This window comes from Amblyomma mixtum, chromosome 8 (assembly GCF_055824585.1).
Source record: "Amblyomma mixtum isolate Tamu chromosome 8, ASM5582458v1, whole genome shotgun sequence".
In the NCBI taxonomy this organism is placed as follows: domain Eukaryota; kingdom Metazoa; phylum Arthropoda; class Arachnida; order Ixodida; family Ixodidae; genus Amblyomma; species Amblyomma mixtum.
In genome coordinates, this window is record NC_143019.1 from 25,331,493 (window position 1) to 25,347,314 (window position 15,822).

Here is a 15,822-nt window from a genome sequence, read left to right on the forward strand (position 1 = left end):
TTCTTTCCATAGCTCGCTGCGTTGTCCTTAACTTAAGCTGAACCCTCTTTGTTAGCCTCCAGGTTCCTCGTATCACTCATGTACTCATTAACATACAGTCGTAAGCAATCATATTATCAGGGGTCCTATTCCCCACTAATAACTTCAGTGTGGTTTTCGGGGCAATTGATTTACTTTATACGCTTAGATGACGTTTGAGTCATGCTATGTGGACATTACACCCCGCCGCAGGGTTAAGAGAGCAGCTCACACGAGAGGAACCCATTGCGGAAGTTCCTCTTTCAAGGCCGAGCTGCAGCAGTAGGCAAGGGCTTATCTATCGCCCGGCTAGCATGCAAGAGACGGCAAAGTCGCTCACGTGTGTGACCACTTATCGTAACTCTTGCACGCTTCTTCTGTCAGTGTGCTTCCTGCTTTGGTTCGTGTGTCCGCGCCACACATTTGTCAGAGGCAAATCTGCACACTCAGCTTCGTATCAGCAAGAAATATCTGGAATTTCGACGGCAGCAACAGCGTGAGCATCGTTTCCCCCCTATTTTATTGTTTAGAGCGATTCAGGTGTGTTTTCGAATTTGGCCAGTGCAAAATCAATGCCGTGTTCTAAGCTATTCCGTACGACCTCGATAAAACTTTATTGAGGACTTGAGTCAGCGTCCGACATTAAATATTGCTATCTACGTGTTGACCTATACCGGAAGCACACGGATGACAATGCCGTGAGAAGAGAATCATCCGTTATTAAAGTGTGGCACTCTTGTGTGCAGCATATTGTACAGATGGAGCTCTCCTAGTCAGCGAGTGGTGGGCCGATATAAACGGTTCATAATATCTCAAGCACAGAGAACTAAAATGGGAACTAGTGAATGCAAATACAGCGATCATGTTGTAGTACACTGAATTACTCGGAAAGAACTTTAATACCCACTTCAGACACGAATTACGTTTTACTACCGTGCAAAATCCTAAAGTTGATGTGCGTATATTGAGAACACCATAATTCACAAAAATTACACGAATGCACCAAAATCACCAGGAATTCACGCACGCCGTACCCTTTCACGCGCAGGTAAATGCTGGCTAGTTTCGGAGAGAAACACGGATTTAAGTCAGAAAATTATTTTCTTCATCAAACGAAACCCTCTCGCCAACATAAACTCTGCTGCAATGTCTTTTGATGATGATGATGATGATGTCCTCGGGCTGAATGGCCCATAAAATGTCTAAACACGTGAGAGGAGGAAGAAGTGCAGCACTTCCTGAGGGGCTGCGGCCATCATCATCATCATCACCCTGCAACTTGGCGACAACCATCCCTATTTATCGGTTTGGAAAAGCGATTCTTATTTCTAAACACGAAATGATCCTGCCATTCCATGCACCAGGCATATCAATTGTAGCCGACATCACCGATTTCCTGAAACCAACACTATACGCACTGAGAAAAAAATGTGAAAAGTGGCGTCCGTTAAAGTGGACGCAGTGTCGCAAGGGGAGAGGTGACATAGTCTCCCCTGAGGCGTTTTAGAGCTTTTTGGCTTTTTTTTCAAACTGTTGTCACCAAGTGTCCACTCGTAAGGGCTGTAAAAGAGTGGTTGTGCCTGGTAGTTAATGCTTTCCAAGATCTAAGAGTTATCTATCCTGCTTCTGGCGGAGTAAGTTCGAATAATGGAACAATGACACACGTGCACCTGAATTTCTATTGATTGTAACTAACCACGCGAGAGCACGGCAGAGGGAGAGGCGATAATATTAACGGATTAAAATAACGGGAACAGATATGTTGTCAAATTTAATTAGCATGTAGAAAACTCGCACATTTCGTTAGCAAAATATCCGCAAGCGATTTTCTTAGGGTGTATGCCTTACTACACAGAAAATAAATTACTAATGCACTTTATTTCCTGGCTCAATTCGTGTACACACAAACCATGCGGTCGATTAGAGGCGTAGTAAAATATTGTAGGAAGGGCATCAGATTTGAATGTTTCTCCGCCATAGAATTACGGCAACGCTCCTCACAGAGCCTGAGTTTCGCGATAGATCGCCATCTTGCTCTCCAAAACGTTCAAGTCATGAGGAAAGGCCAACAACACTTTTCCATGCAAGAGCCATTCTTGGCACAGCGGTTTCTCGCCGAATCCGGTAATTTTTTGATATCTAGTTTGGTCTACTGCAATAAAATCATGTTGTGAGATTGATTGATTGATTGAAGCACGGCTTGTATTGAAAGCCCTCACGTGCACATCGCTTGTGCGGGCATGCATTCCCACTGTTGTCACGCAGGCAGAACCGGGCGCTGATTCGGTCATCGCTGACTGCTGTAAGGCTTGGTGCTATGGCCTTCGGTCACAAATTCCTCGGCTGCAGGAATACTTATCTGAAGAAGTGATGATGAGATCTCTCGTAATGTGGATTGGTGGAGTTATTTTAGTAAACGGCAGAAGTTACGAGTACTGTCTTTTTGAAGATGAGAGGTAAGTTTGGTATAAAACAGCGTGTTCTTGATACAAAACAACTTATTAATTACTTTAAATGTCACTCGTACAAGAAAGAATGTCCGAAGAATAGGAGTATGAATTAAGCTAATATGCTTTTGGCCATTACGCATAAAAAATGACTACTCCCAGTAGCCACTTTTCGAGTTCTTACGGATGATGGCGCCATTTGGAAACGTCAAACAAATGATTTTGCCGTATGTTGCCACTTTCTTGTGAAAGCGTTTGTTTTTTTCCTTCTTTTAACTTTTAGTTTTTCTGTCCCACTCTTATGTCTATGAATTTTTGGGAATTATCTCTTTCCCGGATTCTGTTGTGGCGTGCTTGTGCGTTTACCAACAATCTCGAAGCTTGCAACTTGAACACACTTTTCATTACTGACCAAGTGTGGCATCGCAATCCGTAAGCACCCAAATTTTGGTCTACTCGGAACGTAATTTTTTTATGCATGAGCCTTATGGGAAGTTTCGCCGTTGACAATATCAAAAGAGCACTGCATTTGAAAGCACTAGAGTGCCTAACGGGGCGGTGGTGTCGTCTTCTCTGCAATGCATGGATGCTTTTAAGCAACTTTATCGTGAGACGCATAGAAAACATAACGCGGAACTCCGGCACCCAAAAAGAGCAGCTTATGTAGTATCTACAATCTGCCTTGGCGCAATGGTGCTTGAACTCTGCTGCTAGAAGCTGCAGCATTGCTTAAAAAGCGCACCGTACGACGTGGCTAAGCACGAGATAAGTCTCGACTGCGTTGGCCGTGAGGGGAGATAGGCAGAAAAAGGCGCTGGGTCAAGATGAACGCTGGAAGATGATAGTGAAGACCTTGCTTATCTGGCGCAGGTCTACGTCGTCTTGACTGTCTATGCAGATTGCCCCTTTTGGTCATTCACTTCCGCCTTCGGTAGTGAACACAGACGGCTTTGACGAGGAAAAAAAACATGGTGTACAATTGGAACCTCTTTAGGCTAAGAGGTTTATCAGGTTAGAGCTCAGGCTCGTTGCGAAGATAACTTTTACCTCCGCCACAGTAGCTTCAGAGAATCCGATAAAGATGAGTAAACTCCCCGACTTTTTTAGCCTTCTTGGAAAGACATATAAGTGGTAGCGTTGTTGTGCCGTTTGTCGCCTTCCTTCGTGTTGTCGGGTAACCCCACGTATGGATTTTGTTTACACCAAATGGTATTGGTTCGAGTCGGTAAATATAAAATTTGGCACTTGTCATATATGAGGCCTTTGATTCGGTGATGGAGTGATTTATCGGGTTATTTATTAACGCTATAGGATTACAGCTGTCACACAAAAACTCCGTCAATGTCCGCTATTTCGAAATTCGTTCATTGGTTGGGAGAGGTCACGTTGCTGAATGACGTCATCGAAACATGGCCGAATGGACTGCCATGATTGCTTGTGAGGGGTCATTTTGCCTTGTGACGTCATCGCAACCTGCACATCGTAGCAAGTGGCAATTAAATTAATGTTTAGTGGAGAGAGGTTTTCTTGCTTTATTTTTTTTTCTGGTGAAACGGCGGTAGCTACGAGACACGGCGGTTAATACGAGACACGGAGGAAGTCATGGTGATACCCTTCTTTTATTATTTGACTGTTCGATTGAGTGGCTCATTTCATTACCTTTTGTTTATTTTACACTGAAAAGCAACGTTGCCAGCCGTAACGAAGGCTCCTGGTAAGGGTGCAATACAAGACAAAATGGTGTAAAAGGGGACTAAACTGTCCACTAGCACCCCTTTTATATTAGAGTGTGCGCAAGAGAACACCTTACTCTCTTTTTAGTTCCATACAGGCGTATTCGTGCTTAGAGTGTAATGTGTTTGCGTCCTTCCAGTTCATTGTGCTTTCTGTCTGTTTGGTGCACTGCCCAACCATTAATACACCACATTTTATTTTGTGTGTGTTGAAAGAAAGGTGCCAACATACTTTTCGTATTCCATTAAATGCATTTTTGGTCAAGTTCTGGATGAGTGAATCTTGCAAACTTGGATGCTCTTTTTTGTTAGTTGGATGTCACAACGAACCTCGCAACAATGCCTTTGTAAATATCTATAATATAGAAAGAGATTATTCATTAGTCAGTCTTTAAGCACCAAACGTACATTGTGGTCTGTTAGGCGCGTATTAGAGGACGGCTCGTGAATAAGTTCTACCATTAGGGGTCTTTTTAGCGCCAGCCTAACCTTCATACACAATATTTTCTTACATCTTGCATCTGTTGGGAACTACCGCCGCATATGGTACCGAACGCATGTACAGCCCCCGTCAAAAGTATACTGCCCAAGGGGTTTGCTTGTTTAGCGGGGCTTCGTAGCACATCTAGCACTCCAAAGCTTGGGAAAATTAAGGACGCATAGCCATTCCTCTTTCGAGAGGTTATGGTCGCTGAGGATGCATAACGAGGCTGACTGCAGGCCTCACAAGCAAACCCCTTGGGTTGTATAGTTTTGAGGGGGGTGTACATGTGCTCACTTTCCGAATGCTGTAACCTTTATTTCATCGAGGTAGATATGGTTACAGTAATCCCATTTTATATAAAGTGGAACCGACGTGTACCACTCTTGGACGACTTCTTATGTTCTGAGTACTTTTCAAACATGTTTTAGATAAGACTAGCTATATGGGCGAGTTGGTTACTGATGATGATAATTGTAGTGCTCGTAATACAGTACCAAACACAGAGGTTAGCTCTCGTTAGCGCATGCGGTGTCCTATTCGTCTGGTACTGTGTTTTGAGCGCTACATTTATCGTCCTGTTCTAGATATTTCAATGCTTTTGGCACGTATTCTGATTGACCTTTTGATCCTCACAAAAGCATTGTGAATAATTTAATTTGTATGGAAGCATCGTAAAAGAACACTAAATGCAAACTAAATTCGGCCACTCTCCGTCCATTACTGCGTTTTTATCACAGAGAGGCTACTTTTGAGATCTTCGTCACTGGTTTGGATCGATTGGCTGGAATAAGTACTCAATTTTCAGCTAAATGTTTTTCGGAAATAAATTCTCTTCTGATGACAAGCGAGCGCAAAGAGAAGCGGGAAGACAAACAATCGAGTTTTATTGAGTTGTTCCCAGCGCCGCTAAATGGGCCAAGCGCGCGTTTTCTTAAAATAATCCTGGTCATACTTTCGATCCTACAGTGAACAAGCTTCGGGTTTCTTTTTTTTTTTATAATGTGAAAGCATTGTTTGGCTATTCAGAAAAGAAACCCAGCGTTGTCCTGAAAAAGTGGCGTCCATAATGTAGAGGACCTCATCAGCAAAGAAAAAAATTATTCCGAAGGTGCTGGGAATTGAAACAAGGGCTTTCAGATCGCAAGTGAGCACGCAACCCAATAAAGAAAAAATAAAGAAAAAATACGCCACAAAACCGCGTAGCTCCTTGGCGAAAAACTTTGAGATCACTGCGGCGCCCCGCACTAGAGCAATGCGAAAGAAATACGTCCGCATACTATATCGACGTCCGTGGCTGTTCTGACGTCCATGTACTATATCAACGTCCATGGCTACTTTGTGTCTAGGCGTATTTTTTGAGTTTCCTCGTGCTTAACTATTTAACTAATTGCACCTCATCAACCAAAATTTTTCCCACGGCAACATTTTATCCCACACTATCGTTCACAATTACACTTTCACGTACATTTATCTTCAGCGAACGACGTAGTCGTGCGGACAAAACTGCGGACACTTTTTGCTGACGCGACAGAGCCATATAATGCTCTCTTATTAATAAAGGTGCACAGTCGTTTCCCTATGACTGTAAGCTACTGAGTGGGCGTATCATTAGGAAGGAAGGAATCTTTGATAAACCTCACGTCAGAACTCGCGATGAGACAATGCTTTCTCATTCAGAGCACGCAAGTAGCTTTAAGTGCCCTCCGTGATTTGTTTGTTTCTCGCAGGGGAGCGACCAGAATCAGACATGGGTCGAAGCAAAGCAGTGATGGCTTGTGCCATTGTACTAGCGGCAATTTGGCTCGACTACTGCCATGCTGCTACGAGCCGGAGTGGGACGAGTTACTCGTATGTGCAGGAATCATTCTCCGTTGGCAGCGTAGGATGCACTACTGGTAAGCCCGCCACGCGAGCACTGGTAACACTTGTGCAATGAAGCGCTTTAATATGCGTGACAAGGAACAAAATTTTACTAAGTGATGCTTTCGTGGGGGACTTCATTTCCGCCTTTGGCAAAGCGCTCGTTATAGGCGATCTCATGAAGTCGCTTTTAAGGCGACTGCTTCAAAAGCCTCAACGGGGGAAAAATGTCACATCGATCATAAAAAATTAGCTGGGGTTTAGCTCCGCTTAAAACGATGTGTGACTTGCGAAAGCGAGATGACGTAAATGGTGACGCCTCAAGCGACACCATAGTAGCGAAGTGGCGCAAATCTCAAAGCTGTGAGCAACTTTTTCGGGTGTGGCCCGGTCCAAATTTTTGGAAATGAATCGGGCCAAATTTGGAGGTCTTCATTGTGCCTGGAGCGGTTAATTATGGTTAGGCATTGATTTTGACGCAAATCGGTCAAAGTCAAAATTCGGGGGTGAATTGGGCAAAGTTTTGGCAATGGCCTGGGCCAAATTTGTAAATAGTCATTGTGTTGGGCACGCTCAGTTATTGTTGGATATCGATTTTAGTCCAAATCGGCCAAGGCCAAATTTCGGGGGTGGCCCGGGCCAAATTCTTGCCGCTTGGCGTCACAGTTGCTATGGCAACGAGCGATGCACAAACAAGATGCAAGATGCGCATGCAAGATTTTTGCTCGGCTCTGGCAATCGTATGAGTGCTGAAATTCGCCTACAAAGTCTGCTCCACCGTAGCGCGCCGTGACGGATGGCAGGACAGTGGTCGTGGGGCGGAGAAGCATACATGAGGGTGTAAATGTGGGGTGGGCACGATGACTATGTGGCATTACTCCACATAAAAATGAAATAAATGACAAAATTCAGTGGTGAGAATTTACATAAGAGCGAGGGGGCCGAATTCGGGCTGTGGTATCATGAAAAGTCTTGGTCGTTGGAAAGCGCTCAGCAGATTTTGTTGTGATCCGGACACACCTGGCAGTACGTTAGAGCAGACATTATTTCGGCCGCCTTTGTGTCTTCCACCGGTTATGAGAAACAATGCCAACGGAGAATCGCCGATTTGGTACCGCTTAGTAGAAATCTTGCGTAGACATCTTGCATCTGTTTCTAAATATTCATGCTACTGTATAATGTGAAAAGCCCTAAAGACCGTCCTGATACTCTTAAGTCAAATCGTGCATATAACGAGCGCCATCGACGCAGAATTCGGGGAGAAATTTAGGACGCCTCCAAGCAGTTCATGTGTGCGGCATCTAGAGTAAGCGATCTTTTTTATGTGACGCAGTTTCTATGAGGCCGAGACTGCAACGAGCCTCGTAATGACGCAGTACATTTTTAAGTGGTAGAAGAGGATAAATTTTCCTACTTACTAAGCGGCACCACGTTTATGCGGCAGTAGCAAAGTTTCTGAAGAAAGAAAAAACGATTTTCTTCCTTTTTCGTAACCTCCCGCGGCCAAGTAGCTTTGTTTGTAGATACAATACACTTATAATTACACAATACCAACGAGATCGAACACGTGAATGAGCATCAGAAGTGAGATTCGAACCCGCGACCACACTGTCACAGCTTCGTATTCGGAGCCGACGGCACTCTCGCAACTGCCGTAAATCGCGTGATGCGTCATTCGCTTCATTAAACCTTGTGGCGCGTGCTTACCTTCGTGTGCTTACCTTAACAGAGCTTTCGCCCGTCTTACTAGCTTCAGCCTGGTTGAACCGCAGCTAATTTTTGTTCACTCTTGTATGATCTTGTCATCTTGCCAAGATCAAGTTCTGTTCCCAAACAGAAGCTGGTCGTCTGGAAGGCTCCGACCAGTTAGATAATCCAAACTATGTTACTCTCGAGCCCAGGGTGCCACGACACAAGTTTTGAAGGCCTTCTGGAACACTCCCTCGACGCCGAGCTCGAGAAGATGCCAGCCGTGTACGTCTCCGAGATGAATCTCGAAAGTCAGGGCCCAGATTTGGATCCTTACATTGTGGATGGACTAGACTGTCTTCGACGCGTGGGGCCTGTCCGGAGCGTCTGCAACAACGGAATGCCGGTAATGATAACAGCACCTAAGTAATCTCGCCCCACCGTTAACCACTAAGCTTTGGCGGCACTCACGTAAACAATTTGAAGGCGGACAACTCAAAAGGCGAGCTGAATCTCGTACCCTTACGGAACTTGTTGTGCTTGTCGCGCGTTTACTCACATCATATAAAAATTCCCTTTATTTCTCTCGCTGAAGGCTATTCTTGGTTTATAAGTGTAAAATAACCAAAACAAGAAAAGGTTTTCAGAGCGAAAGCTCTACTTCTCGAGACAAACTCCCAAGGTCAAGTGGGGCGCATGTTTGACCTTCAGCTTAGGTTCGATGCGTGGCCTTATCGAACGCACGGGCGCTTCGAAGAGCGTGGCCACACACTCGTGTGTTCACCCAGAGTGGACCACCCTGTACAAAGCTATGAGCTTCGGCTATTTGGATTATATTCAGTTAAGTTTTTGATGGATGTAATATGTCTTTTGGTTTCCTGAGGCCCGCGAATGATTAAAACTGAAATACAAGCTTGCTTTACATGTACGGCGTGGTTGATACGCACATTCACGCTCACATACGTGTTTCTGTGCCTTACGTGCTAATGTTTACTCTGGAATGAGAAAAAATGCACGCATCTCACATTTGTGATACTATCAGCGTTAATTTTCAGGAATGCAATATTCGGCGTATGCCTCGCAGGTTGTGAGGTTTCAAGTACAGTCCGAGATGCCCGTGGTGGCATCCGTGCCATTGGACACCGGATTGGGCAGCCTCTTCGTTAACGTCACGCATCACTGCTTAAGCATTGACTTGGCAATTCCAATTAGAATTGAAGAAACGTGCTCCTACCGTCGCTGCAGTCGGGTCTGTGTGCGTCAAGTCGACGTTTATACTGGCCCGATTACATTCTCGCTGTCGACTGCGCTGATCACAGTCGACGGCCTTTGCGGAACGGTGGCTTTCGACGGTTGCCATAACGGCCAACGCAGTGTCGCGGAGAGGTTCGCCAGCGCAGTCCTCGGTAAGTCTCTGGCAACGGACTATATCGAGCCATGGCTGAAGAAGCAGCTGCGGGGTGAGTTGGTGAGGGACCCTGATTAAAGTGACATAAATAACAGTGACAGAAAGAAAGCGAGCACTGCGAGCAATAGGAAACTCAGAACTTTCGGAAAACAGTACACCTCACTTGATATGTTATTAAATACTGCCTACCTACAAATTGTATAAATAGTCACATGCAAATTGGCATTTCGTGCCAGCACCAAACAGATAAAACATTTCAACAAAAAATATTGTTGGTGTTTAACGTAGTTAAACCGAATAGACGTGTGAAAACAGGTAACCATTAGAGCGATATAGCATATCGTTACTGTGTTTAAGTTACCGTTTATCGTGTTACCGGACGCCGGACTTTCCGGTTAGCGCTGCGCACGCTAGAAGACGTTGCTACAGTGCTCTAGAGTATTGTTCTAGAGCACTGTAACGTTGCATACCGTCTCTCCCGTAACAGGTTGCCGTAAGGCGAAAACGAATGATGATGATGGCAGACACCCCAGCATTAATTACAAACAAAAATACGCATGCATTACAAGCATTTCTTTGCAGTGAGATACTACATGTTCTTTAATCATCTTTTTCTCTGCGTATAAAGATGTGCACACTACTTTTCTTCTACCGGCCGGCTCAGCGGCTTTAAATATACCCTGACTAGTAGACAAGTCGTCTGCACAGAACGCACTGGCCTTGCGTACGCTGCGCTTACTACGTTGCGAACGCTGTAAAAAAAAAAAAAAATGTAGCTACAACATCTGTTTGCCGCGCCAAGCGTCGCTTCTTTGGATGTTTGGATGCATGATTTGGATGTAAACATAGTGGCGCCATCTGGTGACAGTAGGTCAAAGCGCTTGAATTCTGGACTGGAAAAACTTTTTTTTTTCTAAATTTAGTGGTGAATATGACAAGCATTACAGGTTTTTTTTTGTTTTTGAAGGAAGCAAACTATGAAAAAAAGAGGAAAATATTAAAGCTGGCACAAAAACTACAATGTTGTCGTCGCTACTTTGGCTACATACGCGGATAGCTAGGTTTAACGTCTCGAAAACCGCTGAATTATCTCAACAACATGGGCTAGTTGTCACTTAAACCTCTACGTATGGGCGAGAGTATGCGAATTAAAAGCGAACCGCTACCATATGAGTGAGCTATCGCATCAAAGAATCCAGCGGTGACATGAAATTATTCCGAAGCGGGCGAGCAGGGCGCCGCCATTTTGTTTACAAGCGAACGCTAACTCTCTCCGCAGAGATTCCGTAAAGTGTTATCGGTCCGGTAATGGGCGCGCATGCGCAGATGTCGCGAGCCGAGCCCGGTAAACGGTAACGTAAACACGGTAACGATATGCTATAACTCCTTATTGGTAGGCATTTAACGTAGTTAATTTCAGTAGACATGCGAAACCAGATGTTCATTCTTGAAACAACCAAAAAAATGGTTGGGGTGTAACAAAGTTAAACCAAGTAGGAGTGCGAAAGCAGCTGGTGTTAATTTTTCCTTTGGAGAGGACACTTGAGCTCCGCCATACGGGAATGACGCGATAGCTTTACGGGGTTGATGGTCATTATCTTACTGTATTGTGAAAACGTCCGTTTTGGACATTAAACAACGAAAAGCTAAGCGCAGTTCCTTCCTATTTGAAAGCATTTCATAAAAGCGATCGGCGCAGATGATTTCTCAAAACTCGAGTTTGTATCACATGAAAAGGCTACAAATTTTTGTCGTTTCCATAGGCACCCAGTGTTAAAAATTTGAATGATTTTAGAACGACTGTTATGCGAGATATGCAGACGCCACTGCCCATGACGCGTGCTGAAGATCACCTAGAGTCTAAATCCAGCGGAAAAACTCGGTTCATTATATACGATTAGTTATACCAAAAAACGCGACTACTTCCATTGAACCGCCATAGGATGCAACGTGGGCCAGTTGTTCCGAATTCCTAATAACATTCAATTTACTTCATATGCAATGTGTTAAAAATTGTCCTTTCCGAAATTGTAATGTATAAACTATAGGAAGTGCACAAAAGCTGTTTTCAAAAGGCTGCTGATGCGACCAGGCGAACGCAAAGCGAGAGGAGTATTGTCGTCGTCAAACTCCCAACTGACTGAAATCAATACTTAAACTTTTAGCCGCAGCAGTAAGCGTGCATGTTTATAGTATTCCCTAAACTAGTTCATTTGGTTGAATTATCCTACCACGCGCGTCATTATAGAAGCGCGATTCCAAATTATTCGGTAAAGCTGTGTAACGGCGGACACAAAGAGGTGACAATCGGCGCAGAACATTTCGTCTGCCAACTGCGTAGAGCGACGGCAGAAGCTGATAACATTTTTCTTTGACACTCGGCCACCTGAATGCACGAAACGCCCCATGCAATAGTTGCATCATACAAAGGAGGAGGAACGCTGGAGGAGCACTATCGGGCCCGTTAGAAGAGCACTATCAGCGCCGAGAGGGGGAGTGCTGTCAGGGCCAGTAGAAAAGCACTGTCGGATCCGGTGGGAGAGCGTTACAATGCAGGTTTTTGTGGTGGAAATATATAAACATTCTTGCGCATTCTTTAAAGGAAACTAAACATAGCCGCAAAACCAACCAACACGAGAATTGCTCCTTCGGAATTTCCGCTTTATCAGTTATAACTTCTTAGCCAAATTTTTACGGTATTAATTTGCTTGAAGGTTTGAAGGTTTATTAAATCGAAAATACGAATGAATTATTCCAGTAATAATTTTTAGTAATTGCTTTAATTATTATAAAGCAAAACAGCTTTTCATTGTTCAAGGCGATAGGCAACGGTACTAGTTGTTTGAAAGAGCTACTACTGGGGCTAGTTGGAAATACATACTTGAAGGAATTGGTGAGCGCTAAAAAACCACGGAAAAAGGACGAACACACAGGACGAAGCGCTTCGTCCTGTGTGTTCGTCTTTTTTCCGCGGTTTTTTAGCGCTCACCAATTCCTTCAAGTAGTTGTTTGAAGCGTGTTGCATGTGTCAAGAACAGCTACTTGCGAACCTTGCTTTTTCTTTTTCATTTCAGATGCCTCCATGCAAAAAATTGTGAGCCGGCGGTGTTTGTCACACGGCTATTAATCTCCGGGATCCAACCTCTCTAGCTGGACAGTGACACCTTCACTCAAGTCCAGCAACCTCCACGGAGTGTATTTCTACACTCGAACCAGGATACCCTTTATTTATATATTAAATAACGCCTTTGGTTCTAGAGAACAAGAAAAGGCATTCTGCGACTTGCTGAAAGCAGAAGATGCACGCGAAAATTGTGATTTCTTGTATAAAATTTTGTTTTAGAACATTTTTTGTCAAGCCTGTTAATTAAAAAAGAAAACTGGGAGATGCCTAAGCTCCGCCTTATGAGTGAAACGCGATAGCGCCCGCTCATAATAGCATCCACATGACGTCATCACTCCGCACTGCTCGTAGAGGCTCAGCGCCAAGGAAACTTTCTACCCGCTTCCTCAAGAAAGAACTATGACGTCATACTCATTCACAGCGCTCCTGGTGGCCGCCGCGAGAAGTTAAAGGCTTCCGTTTTCTCTCGCAGCGCAAGGCCTCCGCCCTTGGGGCTCCTGGGATTTTTCAGGCACTAACGACGTGACGGAGCCGCGGCAGCCTTAGACTCTGGCGACGCCAGCGACAACGACCTGCTCTTTCGTCGAACTCTTTAACGCTCTTGCATTAAAAAAAGAAAATCCGCGCCAGCGTGGACTTGCTGGTGCGTCAGCTCCTTAGCAAAACACAGAGCTGCAAAGCCCGGGAGAATTAACGCATGCGCAGAGAGCTCATGGTTGCAGTACAGTCGTCTGCTATGCTCTTCCCGCATGTACGCACAATTCCCTTCCATTGTTGTGTGCCGTAGCCACCAACCAGTGATAGCAAACGCGCCTTAGGATATTTATCGGCGTTCCTTTATTGCATGCCGTGGGTGATTTATTTCCTTTTTTTTTTCAGCACGTGTCGTGAGTAAAAGAACAAAGAAAGGTAAAGAGAACAACGGGCCGAAGTTGTCGTATAAATTATTTTGTACAGAATGCAATTGTTTTGTTGGAAACCAAAAACAGTGATTAAGTCTGGGCGTGAGTAGCTCCTAGCTGCATCCCCCCCCCCCCCCCCCCCCCCCTTGTGCTTGTCGGCTGTTGAGAGGTGGGTGTTTTTTGTTACAGCATGACCGGTCTCCTGTGCACAGAGCATGTGAAGGCAGATATCGAGCAGCTCGGTATAATCCCGTTGCCGTGTTCACAGCACGTATACCGACATGAACGTCCCCGAGAACGTCTGGGGACTAGCCTTTTGAAGATGGTTATTCGTACTGTAACCTGCAACGAACTGTGGAAAGCCGTAAAGACCCAGTTGGACTCCCTTAAGGCTGACCCGGACCTCGTGCCAGCCCTCTCTAGCTCGGTTTTGCGGCGTATGGCCGGCGTAGACAGGCTGATATTTACAGAGCCACTGAGTGCATATTTCCAGTACTATAATGTGTATTTACTGCCGAGGCTGTACGTGAGAGTTTTTCTGTAGAAACACCATCGCCATCGGTGTAATAATATACATCTTTAGCATACCACGTACCATGCTATCGATACCGTTACCGAATTATCGGGACCCCGGGTGCCATCAGTGCGCATGCGCAGATCGCCTTGAGGGCACCAGATGGCGTCAGGTGCCCGGCAGTTGCGCGCGCGCCTCCAGCATCGGGACCAATCAGCGCGTGTGCACTGGCGGTTGGCTGGCTCCCAGTACACAGGTAACGGAAACGGTAACATGGTACACGGTATGCTAAAGGTGTCTAATGTCGCCACTGACAGCTCCGGGTTCCCCTACCTGTCAGTGTGAATGCCACCAGGGCGCTCCAATGGCAATAGATGCTTGGAATGAGGGAGCTCAGAATGTTTCATCATTCGAGTCAGGTGGGCCTGAGAGTACATGTGGGGGGTGAGAAGTGAGTTATTGTTGTTACTTTGCCACGAGTGAGGGTGATAGTAAGTCTCGGAGTTTCATTTGCGCCATCCAGGCAAGAAGTCACTGTGGAGCATTCACCATTATCTGCTGACTCAAGCCGCTGCCCTGCAATCAGCCTTGTATATTACGGCAACTTGTGTTTTTTGAGTCCGACATCAGCTTCCCATGAGCAAAAACACGTACCATCAAGTGCCCCCCCCCCCCCCCCCCCCCCTTCTGCACTCGAAGTTTCGATCCGTACCACTCTGCGTAGGGGCGCCATCTGACCAAGCAATTAAGGTGTCGAAACAGGCCCACTGCGCAGGTCTGAACACCACAAGTGTTTTTTTCAGGTAGCGCCCCACGCGGAATCAACGTTTTTAGATCCCTTTCAGTTTGCAAGCTTCCCCGCGCCGCGCCCGAGAAAGCGGCCCCCGTAAGCTTCCACTCACCACGCGGCGCTGCTGTCGCTGTCGGCCCGGAGGCGCCGGAGCGCTCGCGCTTGGCAGTTGCTGTGACAGCCTGTTCTCATCCGCGATAACATTGGGAGCGAACACGTCGAACTCAAATTTGCTGTACTTTTGGAGCTGTCACGTTGAAATTCAGCCTCAAGGTTAAAGAAATGTTTCACCTGGCTAGTAAGGGTGAGATAAAGAGCAGGCTGATGCCAGTTCGCAAAAAACCAATCGTTTGCATTGCGCTTTATCGCATCACGTTTGCGACGTTTAGCGCTGATGATATGCGTATGTTGGAGTAGAGCTATCAATATTTCTTCGGGAGAATGCACGAAACATTAATAAAAGGATAAAACTAGCGATGTTCCGCTTCTAGATCAGTGACGAAATTCCGCGCTATATTATCAACGAAGCACCGCACATGCGAGCAGCATTTTGCACGTTCTTTAGAATTCCAATTTCAGAGAACACAAGTATAAATGCAGACACACTTAGCTGGATGCAGGGAGGTAATAACTATAGAAGAGCTTTTTATTTGCAATGATAGCACAGACAGGAGCAGCGTACTGCACTTTCATTTTTAGAATGTTAATTTCATTGAACACAGACAAGCATTAAATGCAGACACACTAAGTCGGAAGCACGGAGGGAATGGCTACTTGAAGGCGAGCTTTTTTATTTGCAATGACAATATTTCTCTGTTCTCAAGCCGACGGTTCACGTCTCTCGCCTAGAAGT

The 15,822-nt window shown here is 45.4% G+C and overlaps 1 protein-coding gene across 1 annotated transcript; it reads left to right on the forward strand.

Moving 5' to 3' along the window:
- Nucleotides 1–418: 418 nt before the first annotated feature.
- On the forward strand, nucleotides 419–9,786 carry LOC149331756 (uncharacterized). Its single transcript, XM_089555560.1, has 4 exons — nucleotides 419–514; nucleotides 6,410–6,577; nucleotides 8,444–8,637; nucleotides 9,316–9,786. Exons 2-4 carry the CDS (start codon nucleotides 6,430–6,432, stop codon nucleotides 9,715–9,717), a joined length of 744 nt encoding a protein of 247 aa, XP_089411686.1. The 5' UTR covers nucleotides 419–514; nucleotides 6,410–6,429; the 3' UTR covers nucleotides 9,718–9,786.
- The last annotated feature ends 6,036 nt before the right edge of the window (nucleotides 9,787–15,822 follow it).